This window comes from Glycine max, chromosome 7, assembly GCF_000004515.6.
Source record: "Glycine max cultivar Williams 82 chromosome 7, Glycine_max_v4.0, whole genome shotgun sequence".
NCBI lineage: Eukaryota > Viridiplantae > Streptophyta > Magnoliopsida > Fabales > Fabaceae > Glycine > Glycine max.
In genome coordinates this window covers 14,832,463-14,850,044 of record NC_038243.2, presented here as the reverse complement: position 1 = coordinate 14,850,044, position 17,582 = coordinate 14,832,463, and the positions used below count along the sequence as shown (strand labels likewise).

General features: G+C 31.3%; 3 protein-coding genes across 3 annotated transcripts; all 3 read left to right on the top strand.

Moving 5' to 3' along the window:
- The first annotated feature begins 1,665 nt into the window (after window positions 1–1,665).
- LOC100775516 (uncharacterized) lies at window positions 1,666–3,094 on the top strand. Its single transcript, NM_001253200.3, has 2 exons — window positions 1,666–2,146; window positions 2,479–3,094. Exons 1-2 carry the CDS (start codon window positions 1,878–1,880, stop codon window positions 2,762–2,764), a joined length of 555 nt encoding a protein of 184 aa, NP_001240129.1. The 5' UTR covers window positions 1,666–1,877; the 3' UTR covers window positions 2,765–3,094.
- A 3,150-nt stretch (window positions 3,095–6,244) lies between these two features.
- On the top strand, window positions 6,245–7,007 carry LOC100820064 (uncharacterized). Its single transcript, XM_006583496.2, has one exon. The coding sequence runs from the start codon at window positions 6,509–6,511 to the stop codon at window positions 6,731–6,733; it is 225 nt and encodes a 74-aa protein (XP_006583559.1). The 5' UTR covers window positions 6,245–6,508; the 3' UTR covers window positions 6,734–7,007.
- Window positions 7,008–8,689: 1,682 nt separating this feature from the next.
- On the top strand, window positions 8,690–17,046 carry LOC100819533 (arginine--tRNA ligase, cytoplasmic). The gene is made up of 18 exons (XM_003529013.5): window positions 8,690–8,836; window positions 8,910–8,968; window positions 9,066–9,217; window positions 9,309–9,384; window positions 9,490–9,591; window positions 9,801–10,019; window positions 11,082–11,162; window positions 12,253–12,336; window positions 12,435–12,539; window positions 13,116–13,294; window positions 13,635–13,719; window positions 14,136–14,322; window positions 14,504–14,573; window positions 15,078–15,147; window positions 15,610–15,699; window positions 16,007–16,075; window positions 16,283–16,384; window positions 16,730–17,046. The coding sequence occupies exons 2-18, from the start codon at window positions 8,957–8,959 to the stop codon at window positions 16,838–16,840; spliced, it is 1,794 nt and encodes a 597-aa protein (XP_003529061.1). The 5' UTR covers window positions 8,690–8,836; window positions 8,910–8,956; the 3' UTR covers window positions 16,841–17,046.
- The last annotated feature ends 536 nt before the right edge of the window (window positions 17,047–17,582 follow it).

Below are 17,582 nucleotides of genomic sequence, written 5' to 3'. Positions count from 1 at the left end.
ATATTGAATTGATCATTTAAACCTCTAAGAAACTGCATTATACGATCTTGTTGCTTTCTTTCTATCATACTAGTAAGAGCATCACATACACACTTTGGATCACATGAACATGTTGGATCAGGCCTGTAACTTTCCAATTCATCCCAAATAATTCTCAATTTTGTGAAGTAATCGATAATGCTTTGATCACCTTGTTTGATAGAAGCCATTTCTTGCTGCAATTCTGAAATTCTCAGTAGATCTTCTTGTGAGTATCTTGACTTTAAGTCCTTCCAAATGTCTCTAGCATTATCCATCCACAAGATACTCTGTCTTATCGAGGGTGAAACTGAGTGGACAAGCTAGAAAACCACCATATTGTTGCATCTCCTCCAAGCTGCATGAAGAGGATGATTTGATGCACACTTCTGGATTGATCCATCTATGAATTCGATCTTTTTTTCGCACTTAATGCAGTAAGCATCGAACGACTCCATGAGTTGTAGTTTGTTGGATCAAGAACTGCGGAAACCAATGCATTTGTAGGATTTTCACCTGGATGAAGGTAGTATAGGCAGTGGATATTTAGGGATAGGTCTTGTGGAGAAATCTCGTTGGTCATAATGAAGAAAAAAAAACGAAAGAAAAGAAAAGATTCAGGTTCAAGATCAGGGAGTGGCACAACACAACACTAGTGCTCATACCATCATAAACCTTGTGTCTGCCAGTGTTGAATGCAGAGCTAACCAAGTAAACTTGCAAGAAAAAGCTTAGAAAGAAAAAGGAAAGCAATGAATGGAATTCTAGTTCTATGTGAAAGATTAATTCTCAAAGTTACATCTTGATTTGTACAAATGATTATATATACACATATACAACAACTAACCTTCAATTAACTATAGTTTCAACCAACTAAATTAACTTCTAACTAACTAACAACTAAACTAATTTAACTTCCAACTAACTAACTAACACTAAGAATTTTAGGCCTACTAACATAAAAGTATTTGTCATTAGTATTTATAAAGTAAAAAAGACATCTTACATTAATTAAAAAAAAAACATCATATATATTAACAAAAAGATCCAACATATTTATCATACAAAATATTAAATATGAGTTTGTGATCGTATTTTATTTGACTTTGAGAAATTAATTATATATGAGTCTAAAATTGATTTTAAATATATTTTTATATATTTAATTTTATGTTAGAGAATTTAACATTAAAGTAATTTAAATAATTTTTATATTAAATCCAAAATTTTGTCTTGAAATTTATTTCTAACTTAATTTTATAACAAAACATAAACTAAATCATCTTAAAATCAATTTCTTTGGAAATCAATTTTACTCAACTTAGAACCAAACACGCACAAACACTTGTTACCACGAATAGATTAACCTCAATCTTAATTTTATAGTTCTGAATTTCTTTTGCTTTTTAACGTGTAGATATATATGGGTGTGATAGAGACGCATCGATCATAAGGTGGGAATAGACTTATCTGTCGTGGCTTTATGAAGCAATGTTGGCGAGATGTGGACCTACCTCAGTTTCGCCCTCCAAAAATTAATAATACTATTAAACAAGTTAAGACGGTGTGAATCACAACATGGAATGAAATGGATGTCTTCAAATTTAGACCTTATCCTCTATCCTACCTGTCTCATACACAAGTTATCAATTTCACACCATACATAACGTGATCTGATTGTGACCATTTTTATGCATTAATTAATTAATTAGTGAAGTCTAACTGAAAAACAATAAAAATGGTCAATATTATCCAAATCATATACATATATATTAAGACCCAACATTTTATCAGTTGAACATAACTGCTCCATATATTGTTGGGCGTCATTCCTTTCCTTATTTTCTTCTTAGCATACAATGAATCACAAGGCACCTAATTTTTTTCTGGGGATGGATGTGAAGAGAATCATGGGTGGTGATAGAGATGGGAACACCAATTGGGTGATTAAGGAAGATGGTGAAGAAGATAGCAATGATTCATCATCCATTGGACTCAACTCAATGGACTCTATGTGCTCGTCTTCTTCATCAGAGCTGAGCGAGGACGCTTCATCTTCAACATCATCAACACATTCAAATGGACCTTTGTTTGAATTATCAGACCTCATGAGCCACCTCCCTATGAAGTAAGCAATTAATCGATCCCTCGTGCCATTCTGAATTTTATTCAATTTCCTTTAACCAAACACATACACACACGTACCATCGATCGACATGTAGATCAACTGGTTCAAGGTTGCTTCAGTCTAGTTAGTGATTTTGAATTCCACTTTTGGATGTATGATAAGTTAAATATTTAGTTGGAACAAGATTATTTTCTATGAAAGAGGATATTTGTTTTCTCTATAGAAAAAAAAAATTACACACACATCATCTCACCATCATCTATTATCAATGTTCAGAATTGTTATATACTTATGAGTTGTTGTGTTAAGTAGTTTATATTTGACCTGTGCAGGAGAGGGTTATCTATGTTCTATCAAGGGAAGGCCCAGTCTTTCACTTCTTTAGCAAGGGTGGAGAGCATAGAAGATCTTCCCAAGAAAGGCATACCTTATAGAAAGAGAACGAAATCATGCAAGAGTTTTGGGGGAGGCTTGGATAGTCAGAGAATATTGTGCTGTCCAAAGGCTACAATATCAAAGAAAACTTCAAGAGTGTCTTTTGCATCTGTACTAAGCAAAAGAGGAAGTTTCCTAGGAGGGTCTAGATCTTCCATTGCAGTTCAACACAAGAACTTCTGAAATTCAGACTGTTAAAAGTTATTGCTTATTTCATGTACAAAATCCGGAAAATTTTGAGTCCTGCAGCTTCAGTTTATTGAGTCAAAGCCATATGATCAATTAGCTACATATTTGAGATTCATTATTCGTTTGTTTTCCATGGTGGTATGATCCTTGCCTCTTACAGACTTACAGTCATTACTGCTCTGACTCAATGACCCCAAGTTATTACCTTAATTCGTGTGACACCAAATCCCTTTTTGATTTCAAATTTTAGGTTTTCTCTTTTCTATAAGATGTATACTTTTTCAGTTACTTGCATATATACTTTTTCATAAATTTAGGGGAAAACTCCAGTATATTATCACTTAACTTTGAATTACGTGTACTTTGGTTCTCAGATTCAAAAAACAAATGATATGATTTTTAAACCATTCCATGTTTGTGTAAATTGATTTTTAAACCTTTTATCCAATTTTTAAGCCTAATAGTAAGGTAAATTGATAAGCTCTTTAAAATTTAAAACTGAAGTGCATTTGAACAAGTTGGATAGGATAAATTAAACTTCTCTCATCAAGAAATTTGGAACAAGAAAAATAGCTATGCGAGCATGATGATATATTTGTGCACGTAGATTTGCCAATCAGTAAAGATTATTATACATTAAAAATAAAAATATATGGTATTTTTTCCCCAAAAAGATAAGGGATATTTTTGTAATTCCAAGTGTATTAAAAACTAATAAAACTTAAAAATTAAAATAATAAATATACTTTTAATTATCATTCATTATTAACTCCAAATTAGTTTAACCCCAAATTACTAATATAGATAACCTCAATTTACTCAAAATATTCCACACTAACATATTTTTTGTGTGTATAATCTTTATTATATAAAATAGTATACAACAAGCCAAAGTTTTTCCAAAAAAAATAAAGAATATTTTAGTAATTTCAAGCGTATTAAAAACACACAAAAATTAAAAATAAAATTAAAAGAATAATAATAAATGTATTTTTAATTATCTTTTATTAGTTAATCCCTAAATGGTGTAACTCCAAATTATTAATATAGGTAAATCAATTTACTCAAAATATTCCACAATAACACATTTCTTATGCCTATAATTATTTAAATAATATATTTAAAATGTATAATATTATTATTATCATATAAAATAAGAAATAATGGAGAACTTTAATACATTAAAACAATGAATTAAATTTAAAATACATATAAGAGACATTAAATATCCTGATTTTAAGTAAATTGTTGTCGAAATTTACTTTTAAATATTATATTACGATTATTCCATGCAATCACATTAATTTGGTACTATCATATTTTTTTTCTCTTTAATTATTGGTAAAACAAATTATTTCAAATTATGGCACGGTCAATTAATTTGGCGTTACCATATTTTTTTTCTATATGCTTCTTTAAACTTAATCATTTTATATGTTTTTTTTTAATTTTTAATGTTATTTTGATTTTTAAAATTACGACATGGTCAATTCATTTATAATCAATTTTGATATTATTATTTGATTTGGTACATATTTAAATATATATATATATATATATATATATATATATATATATATATAACTTATCTTTAAATTTACAATCGAAGACCTCCTTTTAGTGTTTTATGGTACTGTTTAAATATTAGTACCACCATTTTCTCATTTCTTTTTCATTTTGTTCTTAGTTTTTTTTTTTTTTTTGTTAGATGGCTTCCGTATACATTCCATTTAAAAGAGCTAACGTATGACTTTAAAATCAAATAAGACGAGGGAATCTTGGAACATCGTTTTACCCAAGATACATATATTTATAATGTTTTTTAAATATATTTACAACAAAATTTAATTAAAAGAATATATCGACTTAAAAAAACTTATTTCATGGGTAAGAATATTACATTTTAAATATTTGTAAACTTAAAGAAAATAAATCAATAAAAAACATAATTTCATATTAAGCAAATCTTAGCGTTCGAAAGTATATATAATAATATTAAATAAAATGTTGTGAAAAATTACTCATTAATTTAATCCTTTGATAAATGAATAAAACTTGTATTCCAATATTACATTATTTCAAATAATCTATAACCCTAAAATTAATAATAATATAAAGTGAAGACCTAAGTCTCTCATACAATATCATCATCATAATTTTTCGGAGACTCAACTGTAAGAATGACATTCAACACAAGTACAAACCTATGGAGAATGAGATACATCTCAAGGTAAATTTACACCACTAGAGAAAGGTCATTCCACAACGATTCTTAAGGACACACAAAGACAGTTCGAAATCGTCTTTAAAGACAACGTCGTGGAAAACCTTCAATTTTGACTACGGTTCTTTTAAAATTGTCTTAGAAAAATCACCCTTCTAAGACAGTTCTTAACTAGAAACTATCTTAAAATGTCATCCTTCTAAGATGGTTCTTAACTATCACCTTTCTTAATTAAGAATCGTCTTAAAATGACACTCTTCTAAGATAGTTTTTAGCTAAGAATCAACATAAAATGTAATCATTTTAAGATGATTTTTAAGTAAGAATCGACTTAAAAGATGACTTTTCTAAGACAATTTATAATTAAGAATAATCTTAGAAAAGTTATTAACTATGAGACCAATTATGTAATAATTAAGAAGATGTATAGTCACCTTAAACATAATAATCATGATTTTAAATTGTAAACACACACACACATACACACACACACATGTGTGTGTATATATATATATATACACACACACACATTTTATCATTCATAATAAATTTATTTAAAAACATATTATTTTATAGAATATTGTATTTTAAAATGCTATTTTTGAAAAATGGTTATACCCAAACAAACAGTGTAAAATAAAGACAAAGAAAGATAAGGATAATGAGTGTAAATTACATTATGTTTTTAAAAAATGACTAAATTATAATACCCTCATTTAAATTTAAAGGTGAGCTTATTCCATCTTAAAAATAAAATATGCTATAGTTAAATGTTTAATTTAATCTTATTGGCTACATTAGATATAGAAGCTCGAATAAAAAAAATAGAATAATTTTTTTAATTTTGAATACCTTGAAACACAATATGTAAAAATTACAACAACAAAATATAGATATACTTAATAAATATTTTCTTTTTTTTACCGAAAAGCCTAGTATTAAACCAAACAATTCTTCACAACTTAAAAACTTAATTTGGGTGGTAACAAGTAACAACTTATATCATCCTTCATTCAAATGCTTACTTCGACGAGTTCAATTTATGAGTCAGTGTGGTACATGAGTGAGAACTCAGAACAAAAACAATTTCTCATGTTATAGATCAAGAGTACACATACAAAAAAAAAAATAAAAGATTATAAATAAGAAACACTTTTGGTCAAACTGAAAAAAAAAAAGTATTTTCATGGGCCGACCCAATAGGCTAAATATCCGATTGTATGTCCGGTTTTGCAGTGTGCGGCATAATTTTCCATTCCATGCACCTTACCGCATAGAAGTTTCTCCCATCGTTCTTATCCGATTCGCAACTTCCCAATCGCATTCCAACACGCACCCATAGATTCAACGTACGTTACAATTTACAAGGCAGAAAAAAGTGTTTTTAAATTGTTTGCACGAAATTCCCAAATTGCCCTCATCTCCTTTATATACAAGCCCTCACCTGCGCGGTTTTCAAGTCACACACATTTACTCACTCACTGTGAGAGCGGCGAAGAAGAAGAAGAACAATAATGAAGGACGCCGGAAAGAGCCACAAGGCGAATGCAAAGCTGTCGCCGGAGACGCGGAAGGATCGGAAATCGGCGACGGGGCTGAGTGGATCGCCGAAGAAGGGAGGCCACGGCGGGAAGTTCACGTGGATCGGCAACGGCTACGAGAACGTCGAGATGGAGCACGGTGCTATGGACGCCAAGGACCCGAACTTCGAGGATCCAGCGGAGATCGCCGCCGTGTGATCGCGGTGGTTTCCGGTGACGAGATCTGTACATACTAATAATTGCTAAGAGACGTGGTTTTCGAATTCAATAATATGAAGCAAGTAGGAGAAGAAGCGCTTTCTGTGATTGATTGTTATAGATCTGATCTGTCTCTGGAATTTGGTAGTGGCATGGCACTTGTGTTGTTGTACATATATCGAATGGTCTTGGAAGTGCGTGCACTCATATTCGCATTCAAGTTTCTACGAGCTTTTGTTATCAACGATAATTGAATTTTCAATTTTCAAGTTTATTAAGTGTTTCAGTCTCCACGGAACTACATTAGTTTTCCATAATGCTTTATAACTATGTTACTATGGTGGGAAAAAATAACGCAAAATGAACTGATCTAAACTGAACTGATATATACTAAACTGCACTGAATTGGCTTTATAAAAACTGGTCTATTTTTTATATAAAAATTGAACCAAACCATTCTATAGTTCAGTTAAAAAAAAAAACTGAACTGCTCTTTAAGCAGTTCAATCGACACCATTGTGATGAAATCATTTTTTATTTTATATAAAAATTGAACCAAACCATTCTATATGAGCTATTACATAATTCCAAAATTTTATATGAGCTATTACTTTATTATTTTGTTTGAAGCAAAGAAAATGACCAGGACACTACAAGGCAAGACTCCAAGCTTTGGTTTTTCATGTACTGGGAGCAATTCTTTAGCTCCAAATTTCTAAAACTTACAGTGTTAAATTATGCTTGCTAGCTAATCTCCTTTGTCTCTTAAATCAATGGTGATTATTAAATTAGAACTTCTTGCATGAATAATTTAAATCAAACCAAACTGCATTACACTTATTTTTTTTTATTGTTATTTTGAAATGAAATTTGCATGAAAAACTCATTTAATTTTTTTTATTCGTAATGAATTCATTTAATCAAATTAAAATAAGAGTGACTTTTTTATTTAAAATTATTAACATAAATGTACATCAATAATAATTGATGCAATTAAACACATGCTTTTTTATTTTTTATTTTTGAAAAAATTGTATGAAAATCTTACCTTTAGAACAATAAGATAAGATAAGATTATATAGTAGTTTTTAATTTTTAATTAATATATAACTATTAATAAAGATAATTATGCTTTTGGTGTACAAATTTCTTATTTCTAAATTACCTTTCAAATTTTATAACTATTTTTATTTCCCTTATTAGGAGAAGAGAGACACTCCGTTCTTCTCTAAATTTTTTAAATAATAATAAAAACATAAGTTAAATACAGTTAATAAGAAAATAAAAATAATAAACAAAATTAATAATATAAAAGTTTGAGAAGTTAATGTAGGTTAAAAGAAAAAATTGAAATTTAATAAGTCATTTAAGGATAAAATTATCTAATGAAATAAGGGCACCAAATGAAATAATTTTTATTATTAACAATTATATTTAATTAATTAATATATAATTATTAATAAAGACAATTATCCTTTGATGTATATTTTTTATTCCTAAATTACCTTTCAATACATATAACTATTTTTATTTCCTTTACTAGGGGAAGAGAGACACTTGGTTCCTCTCTAAATTTTTTAAATAATAAAAAAACAAAAGTTAAATACAGTTGATAAAAAAATGATAAAATAAAAAAATGAATAATATAAAAGTAGTGAGAAGTAAATATAGATTAGAAGAAAAAAAATTAAAATTTAAAAATATGTAAAGATAAAATTGTTCAATAAAATATAAATATAAAATAGAGTAATTCTCATTATTAATAATTATAGATAAACCTTCAAAAACTCCTGTGACTTTCACTAAAAAAAATTACTATAATTTCTTTCTTCAATTTTTTTTAAAATAAAGATAGAGACACACTTTCAACTAGTAATAATAAAATAGGTGTTATGTTTGCGAAAAAAATTAAAGAAGAGTGTTATAAAAAATAAAAAATCCCTCTCAATGTAGGCCTGAATATTGGTCCACGTCAACGACCACAGGCAAAACAGTGTTCGTTAGGGTTAAGGCTGTTTTGGAAGTTAAAAGAAACCCTCACACTTGCCGTTATCGCGCTCCCATTTCTATTTCTTCTCCCTCACTCACCCTTCTCTGCTTCCGGTTCGTTTTCTCTCTCTGTGTCGCTTTTCATTTCCTCTAAGTTTCTTTCGATTCTTATTTGTTGTGCAAACAGATTCACCGAACCTTGCGATTTAAGAACCACAATCCATTTCCATTTCCATGGCGTATGTTGTAAGTTCACTCAGCTTCATTCATCTCCAATTTGCAATTTTCGATTTTCTTTTTTTGTTGTTGTGATTTTTTCTAATTGGAATTATATGATATGCAGGAAGTAGATTGTCCGGCTAGTGTTAAGAAGCAGTTGGCGAAGGTGTTTGAGGAGTCTCTCCGGACAACCGTGCCTGATGAACCCGATGTTGTGCCTTCTATTGATCCTTGCGCTGCCAACAAAGCTGGTGTAAAATTTGCGGATTATCAATGGTTAGTTGCGAAATGAATTTAGTTTAGGGTTTTAATTTAGTTGCTTTGCTTCTTGTGTTGGCAATGTTAAGATTCACGCATGGTGGTGCAGTAATAATGCAATGGGTCTATTTGCGAAGATGAAAGGGAAGCAGACAGGATTCAAGGGTCCCCAGGCAGTTGGACAGGTATAGTCTGACATTTTTGCATTTCACCTTACTAATTATTGATTTTGATTTTTTTGTTGTTGTTGTTGGAAAAGGATCATATATGCGTGTTTTTTGTTTATGTAGGCCATACGTAACAATCTTCCGCAGTCTGAAATGATAGAATCTTGCTCTGTAGCTGGTCCTGGGTTTGTGAATATTGTCTTGTCGAAGAAGTGGATAGCACAGGTGATTACATTTTCTATCTTCTAATCTGAAGTTAGAATTGGTATGTAGATATCGTTTAAGTCTGTTTTCATTGTTTGGGGGAGGGGGCGTATCTGAAACATTGTGTCCATTGATTGGAAGGGTGCTATAAGATTCTCATTTTTTTTTTTTGGATTATTAGTTTATTCAACACTCTCTATTAGTACTTAACAGAAAAATTCCTTCTGCAGAGGTTAGAGAGGTTGCTGATTGATGGTATTGATAAGTGGGCACCTCAACTGGGAGTGAAGACAGTTCTGGTTGATTTTTCCTCACCTAACATAGCAAAGGAAATGCATGTTGGGCACCTGAGATCTACCATTATTGGGGACACATTAGCTCGCATGTTTGAATTTTCACGTGTGGAAACTCTTATCCGCAGAAATCATCTTGGTGACTGGGGGACGCAGGTATAATTATTATCTTCTAAAGTAATGTTATTTGTGCAGTGAATATGAAAACCCTGCATGTTTAAACAAAGGTTAAATGGTTTATGTGACTTTTGTGACTAAATCTTTGACATACACTGTCAAAAGTAGACTCCTTCATATAATTTGTGGCATTGAGTAACATATTTGCAACAGTTATTTAACATAATTATGTATGTTAGCAGTACTAGGCTTGACAGTAATTATGTTTGGGACAATGACCGATGCAAGTTGCCTTTCTAATTGTCTTCATGAGCAAGAACACATATTACATCCTTCCTAATTGCAGCCACCTTTCTAATTGGATGAAGGTATGATGTGTTGTTGGATAGCCACCTTAGTTGCAGCTTTTTTGGGGGACTGCCTTAATTGCAGCCTGAAGGGTGGTGTTTAGTCTCGCATCGACTAGAGATATGACTTAAATAGAGCTTATAAAGCTTGGATAGTCCTCACCTTACAAGCTGGTTTTTTGAAGTTGGGTCAAGCCTAAGACCAGTTACTAAGATTGTATCATAGCCTATCCTAGATTCTAGATCCATTGTCAGGTCTCCTCCAGTTGCCATGCTCCTGGCTGTTAACCTTGGGTGTGAGAGGGAGTGTTGTAAAGATGCCTTAATAGCCCCTAGTCTGCCTTAGTCGTGGCCTCTTTTGGGGCTTCCTTATTTGCAGCCCCAAGTGTGGTGTTTAGTCCCACATGGACTGGAGATATGACTTAAATAGAGCTTATAAAACTTGGACAGTCCTCACCTTATAAGCCGGTTTTGTAAGGTTGAGTTGGGCCCTAAAACCAATTTCTAAGATGTGTTCTGTACTACTATGCTTTCTTGTGTAGCCTTAAGAAAGTAGTGTCCTAAAGCACTGCTCTTTCTCTCTCTCTCTCAAGAAAGTAATTTAGATATTGAACTATTTCAATTAGTTGCTAAATTAGGAATATACATTGATTTTTTATAGGGTTATTTGTGTGACATATTTGCTTGAATCATAAACCAATTCTCATTTTGATATTGGTATCATATGGCTCAAAGTCCATGCATTTGTTTACAGTTTGGGATGCTAATAGCACACCTCTTTGACACATATCCAAATCCAGAAGATTTTACTGAAGCAGCTATTGGGGATCTTCAGGTGAGAAAATATATGAAATCAAACTGTTTCCATTTATTCTTATTCGTATTTTTGTTTAGATGTTTAATCCTACATTGTTTTCTTGATATTTCTTTATTAAGATCTGGCATTCTTTTGAGTTCATTTGTTGAATTAATTTCTAATTTCTAAATGTTCTGGAAGTAAAAACTATGCAATCCAAACATAGTTATTAGAATCGTACAATTCATGATTCGAATCCTACGATTTGATATGATTCAACTACCCATCAGTTTGTATTATAAGATCATCTGGTTTTGTATTTTAGATACATGAATGAATCATATGCAATTTCGTATCATCAATAATAATAATGGCTTCACAAACTCATATATGTCTATTAATTTTGTTTTATAAGCCTTATGGTTAGGTTGTTTTATCTATTTCCAGTTCTACTTTAAAATTATTACATTGTATATTATCTTTATCATATTTTTGAAGTATTTTTTCACTGTCTATGAATCTTGCAATTTGATGTGAATTATGATTCACGGTTCAAAAATAAGCCTGGCGGTCACCATGTGAATTTCAATTTGACAATCTAGAAATTAATTTGTTATAATAGCCATTTACCATAACTAGGAAATACAAGGTTTTATTTTCACACATGCAACAGCGTGAAAGAAAAAGTAATCCGTGCCTGAAAAATAAGTGATTTGTTTTATCTGCATGTATTGCTTCAAATGGTTATTCTATGCTCTGTTTGTGAATAAACTTTGGACATAATGGATCTGCTGATTGAAATCAGTTTTATACCTCTATAGCCAGTCACTTTTCTTTTAATTAAAAGTAGAAAGAAGCTAATTAGCAAAGGAGTGAAGTCAGAAATAATTGTTTAGGTTATATTTTATTATTTAATGTTGTTCTTTGTCAATTCTTATAACTGATGAACCATCAACCTTGAAATGAAAATGTTTATAGGTCTTGAGGGACAATATTCTTGTTAATTGTCACTTAGTTTTTAAGTTATTGTTTTTGTCAAATATATTTCTATTATGAAGCTTTTTGTTTCACTGGATAAGTAAATTATCATTAGTGATTCTGAAATTCTTGTGATATGGTGCATTTTTAGGCATTCTATAAGGCCTCCAAAGTGAGGTTTGATAATGATCCAGAATTTAAGCTGAGGGCACAACAGTCAGTGGTCCAGCTCCAGGTAAATTATATTGAGAGCTTTCCTTTTTTCCTCCTTTGTTTGTAATATCTTAACAAACTTGGTTTTAAATTTGATATATGTATTGATTTTGTCTTCAGAGTGGAGAAGAGAAGTATCACAATGCATGGCAGCAAATTTGTGATATTAGTAAGGCTGAATTTGAAAAGGTCTATCAACGTCTTGGAGTTCTATTGGAAGCAAGGGTAAGGCTTCTAGTTTCCTTTTTTTACTGACTGAGTTCAACTGTATTTATTGCTTTGTACCTTCCAGGGGGGATATTCTAAGCTTTTTTAATTTTTTATTTCATTATTTTATTGTGTCATATGAACAATACAGGACTACCAACTCTATTCATGGTTAGAATGTTTTGGATTAAATTTCTGTCTTTTGACCAGATCTCCCATATTCTTTCTAGTTTCTATTAAGTTGTGTCTGTTCTCAAACTAGCCTAAGAAAACTGAATAATTTTTTCTCTATGAGAAGCTGCTCGATAACTTAGATTTTCTGATCCAATTATATTGTCAACTAAGATTGAAATGAGAATTTTGTAGGAAACACAATTCATCTACAGGCATTGACATTTGCAGCCAAAATTATCAACATTGAAGCTTAAAAAACATTGTTTTTGAGCTGATTATGTGATAATGTGCATATAGTGTAACAATAAATTAGTGTAGATTGAATAAATAGATTTTTGTTGTAGTAATTATATGTTTTTACTTAATTCAATAATTGTGTCATTTTACTGAGCACTGAATGATAGTATATTTTGGTTACAGGGAGAGAGCTACTATAATGATTTAATCCCTCCAACTTTGGAGAGATTGGATAAATTAGGACTGATTGAAGAAGATGATGGTGCTCGTGTGATATTTGTTGAGGGTGCAAATATACCAATTATTGCTGTGAAAAGAGATGGTGGCTTCAACTATTCTTCAACTGATCTAGCAGCACTTTGGTTAGTTTAAACTTTCTATTATTTAACGAACACACACGTACTGTTAAAGTTGCTGGATCACTTGAGTGATCAAAGTTGCTTCCTTGTTTAATCAAAACCGATCTACATCATTCAATAGCTTCTGCATATTTTACATATTAGACAATGTTTGATCCACATTATTAATCTGTTCCAAATACGCATATGTCAAATTTATGTATCTTTTGAATCTCTGTATACTCTGCCTTTCATGTAAACATTGTGTATATATCATCTGCAGATAATATGAATATGGAACTGGAAATACATTGACTGCAGAAAACAAACTGTAATGATTATCTGAGTTACTTGAATCATGTAGGTATCGTCTAAATGTGGAAAACGTTGAGTGGAATATATACGTTACAGATGTTGGGCAGTGGCAACACTTTGATATGGTTTTTAAGGTATATCTCAGTTCTTGGTTTTTATGGTTTCTCTTGGCTACCACATTTTTTTTCTTGTAACCAGAGCTCTTTCTACTTGCTTTTTTCAGTAGTGAGTTGCCCTTGGTTATTGACATGTCTTTGTTTTGTTGATAGGATATAGCATCCTTGGCTAATTATTTTGTCCTAATACTTTTGTTGTTCATTTCATTTTTTTCTCCAATATTCTAAAAGAGAAAAGTCATGAACCATGACATATTCCTGGTGGTACTCTGCATTATTCCAATGGCATATTTCAATTTGTTTGTTGTTAAGTTGCTATTATTTTTTCAATTTTCTAAAAGAGAAAGCTCATGGACCATGACATTTCTGATGCTACTTTGCATTATTCTGATGAGATAAAAAATGTCAGACACTCCCTTCAATTTTTCTTTCAGGCCTTTAGGCGTGCAGGATGGCTGCCAAATGATGAAAATGAGTTCCCCAAATGTACTCATGTTGGTTTTGGTCTTGTTCTTGGGGAAGATGGAAAACGATTTCGGACACGCAGCAGTGAAACTGTTAGATTGGTTGAGTTGCTTGATGAAGCCAAAAGGCGCTGTAAAGCTTCCCTCCTCGAGCGTGGTAAAGTGCTAGTTGCCGAGTCACCTAGTGCAATTTTTACTTATTTCTTGTCTGCATGCAAACATGAATGAAATGAAGTTTCTGCTTGACTAAATTGTATGAGTGTGTGTCCTTTCTAATATCATTTTTTGAGATTCTAGACACTCTGATGATTAATCTTTGAAATCCTATGTACTTTTAGATGCTGTTAAAGATTGGTCTGAGGAAGAGATTGAAAAAACAGCAGAAGCAGTTGGTTACGGGGCTGTTAAGTAAGCTCCTTTAACTAGATCCTTTCTCCCCTGCATTGTCGTTGCTTGTTTCATTGTAGTTGTATTATCTTGTTTTAGTTTGTAGAGAGATGTATCAGCTAACAATTTCCCGTTGACGGATTTCTTTAAGCTGTTGTATTGTATGTAGGGTGCTTTAAATTCTGAACTAATCTCTGAATCCTGTTAATGCATACTAATTTTCACTATGTTTTTTTTATTGTATGTAGTAAGTGTTAAAAATCAAATAAATCAGAACTAAATATACGAATTTATTTGGTTTTTACCTTTGTGATTCTGTGAATTTTCCAGCTAAATTCTAGGCCAGGCGTTATATTTTTGTTTGACAGCTATGAGGTTCGTTTTTAGTTAACTTAGTATTCTACATATCGCTTTTCTTTGACATGACAAATCTTTCACTTGCAGTTTACTTTTGCTTGTAATGGGAATACAAAGGGAGTTGTAGGCTTTCAGCCCCTTATGTTAGTGTCTTTAATGTGTTTGCAGGTATGCTGACTTGAGGATCAACAGATTAACAAATTACACATTCAGCTTTGATCAGATGCTTAATGATAAGGTGCATTCAGTGTATGCTAGTGTTGTTCAGTAAAGAAGTTTGTAGATTATTGACAATTATTTATGGCTGCTGTGCCACTTTTATTTCCCTCGTAAATCAGATGAAGTATAGGGTAACTTTGAGATTAATGTGTGGTTGGTAACCATGGATGTATGGTAAATAGCACTGTTATAATTTTGATAAAAATAAAATATTGGGTACATTGATAACTGTCCGTTAATATGTAGAAGTCACATCCTTGGATGTTTTCTTCAGTGGTTATCAGTTGCACATCTCCGTCTAGAGTGTATCCTTCACCTTAAGAAATAGGAGCCTTTTTTAACTACAACTATAACTGTTAGCACCTTATTAACAATGGGTGTTGGAACTGCTAAGAAGAAATGTCGAGACTTCTGTTTGCTATTGTTAAACTATTTTTTCGCCCCCATCTAAACTTACTGATTCAAAGTTGTCATGAAACAGGGGAATACTGCTGTTTATTTGCAGTATGCACATGCTAGGATCTGTTCTATTATGAGGAAATCTGGTAAAGATATAGAAGAAATAAAGAAAGTAAGTTATTTTTCTTCCCGGGATGATGATTTACCACTTTATTTAATTGTCATAATAATCTAATATTCTATTCAATTGTTTTCTATCTTGTTCTTAATTTGACAAAAATAATAGTTGGCTAGTTGTGTCTTTGCTTACACTCTGCCAGGGTTGACTTTTCGTTAGTCAATTCTGTTCCCATCTATAATAATTTTCATGACTTTGTATCACTTGTGCGCCTTATATATAGTCAGTCAACTAAATATCGAGTATCAACTTGAGCACATTCCTTAATGCAAATTTCATGTTCAACAACTTTGTGTAACAGAATGGGAATATAGTGTTGGATCATGAAGATGAACGTGCATTGGGGCTTCATTTGATACAATTTCCTGAGGTAGGAAACGTGAATAGCGCAAGTTATTCTTGAGCTTTAGACCCTTGCATGCTAGTAATGTTTTGAATTTTGTTACTGGAACTCCGTTTTCTTTAAATAAAAGACTTTGGATATTGTGGCTAATGCTATCTGACATTTCTGTATATTGTTTTATAAAGCAGAAGATACTTACGAAGATATTTTGGCTGTGTTGTTTTATTTTTTCAGGTTTTTGAGGAGTCCTTAACTAATTTGTTGCCCAATGTGCTGTGTGAATACCTCTATAATTTGACAGAAATCTTTACAAAAAAATTTTATACTAATTGCCAGGTATACTTCTAAAGTCATAACTTTATTCTATTTTCTATGCACTTCCTATTCCTGTTTTGTTGTAGTGGTATGCATAAAACTGCCAAGTAGCATAACTGTTGGAGTTACCGCGAAAGATGTTAATGATATGTCACTACATATAGTTTTGATTATAATTTTGTGAAATACCTGATGGTGGGTTATCAGCTGAAATTTCTCTCGTCGCCTTAACTTTCTCAAATATTACTTCCTGTTGGGGGTGTAATACACAATAGAATCCTGGTGACCATTGTGGTTTTACCTTTGGATTGAATAATGTTAAATTGAAGCCATGCAATTCAACTAGTTTTACCTGTGGCATGGCAGGTTGTGGGGTCGCCTGAGGAGACTAGTAGACTCTTGCTATGTGAAGCAACAGTGACTGTGATGAGGCAGTGCTTTCATCTCCTTGGAATTGAACCTGTATACAGGCTATGAGTGTGACCTACTGGAGAGCTTCAAATGCAAAATTTTGTAACAGATTATTTTTTTCTGCGGAGGTGTAGGAAACTTCTTGTTCTTGCTAATTAGCTGTTCCCTCATGTTTATGAAGGGGAAGTAGGAAAGTAGTGAATGAGATGATTGTAATTTCCAAGTGTGAAGTTTTATAGTCTAATGATATTATTGGACTTTCATTTATTTTACATCAAATTGATTCAAGTTATATTGAGATTTAGGCTACTGAAGTTCAAGTTTTTAGCCAAGCGAGTTGGCTCACAAACTCAAAAGGAATTGTATTTAGATAACAAATTGTTGGTTTTTTATTATTATTATTATCACTCTTGAAATTATATTTTTCAAGTTTGTCTCAACCTTGATTTAAAGGAAAATGCTAATTAGTGTGTTAAAGAAACTTAAAGTAGAAATATTTTTATTGGAATGCATAATATTTGTGTTCTTCTTGATATTTTTTGCGTTCTTTTTTATTTTCAAAATAAATATTTTCTCCTTAACAAGTGTTTTTAGGATACGGAATAATAAGACCTTAATTTAAAATAAAGATGGATTTATTTTAAATAATTTAATTTTCTGTTATGGATTATTTTTTCTTTCTATAACTTGAAAAAGTTATTCAAAATTAATATTTTAAACTTTATATGATAAAAAATTATTTTGAAATAGATAAACAATATAGGATAATGCTTGATCTAAGTATCCCATAGTTCTGAGCCAAACCCTG

Excerpts from the sequence above, each read along its gene's own strand:
- LOC100820064 (XM_006583496.2), top strand. The coding sequence starts at position 6,509 with ATGAAGGACGCCGGAAAGAGCCACAAGGCGAATGCAAAGCTGTCGCCG.
- LOC100775516 (NM_001253200.3), top strand. The coding sequence starts at position 1,878 with ATGAATCACAAGGCACCTAATTTTTTTCTGGGGATGGATGTGAAGAGA. Across the intron at positions 2,147-2,478 it reads ATGAGCCACCTCCCTATGAA|GAGAGGGTTATCTATGTTCT; the intron begins GTAAGCAATTAA and ends TGACCTGTGCAG.
- LOC100819533 (XM_003529013.5), top strand. Across the intron at positions 12,540-13,115 it reads GAGTTCTATTGGAAGCAAGG|GGAGAGAGCTACTATAATGA; the intron begins GTAAGGCTTCTA and ends TTTTGGTTACAG. Across the intron at positions 14,574-15,077 it reads GTTGGTTACGGGGCTGTTAA|GTATGCTGACTTGAGGATCA; the intron begins GTAAGCTCCTTT and ends ATGTGTTTGCAG.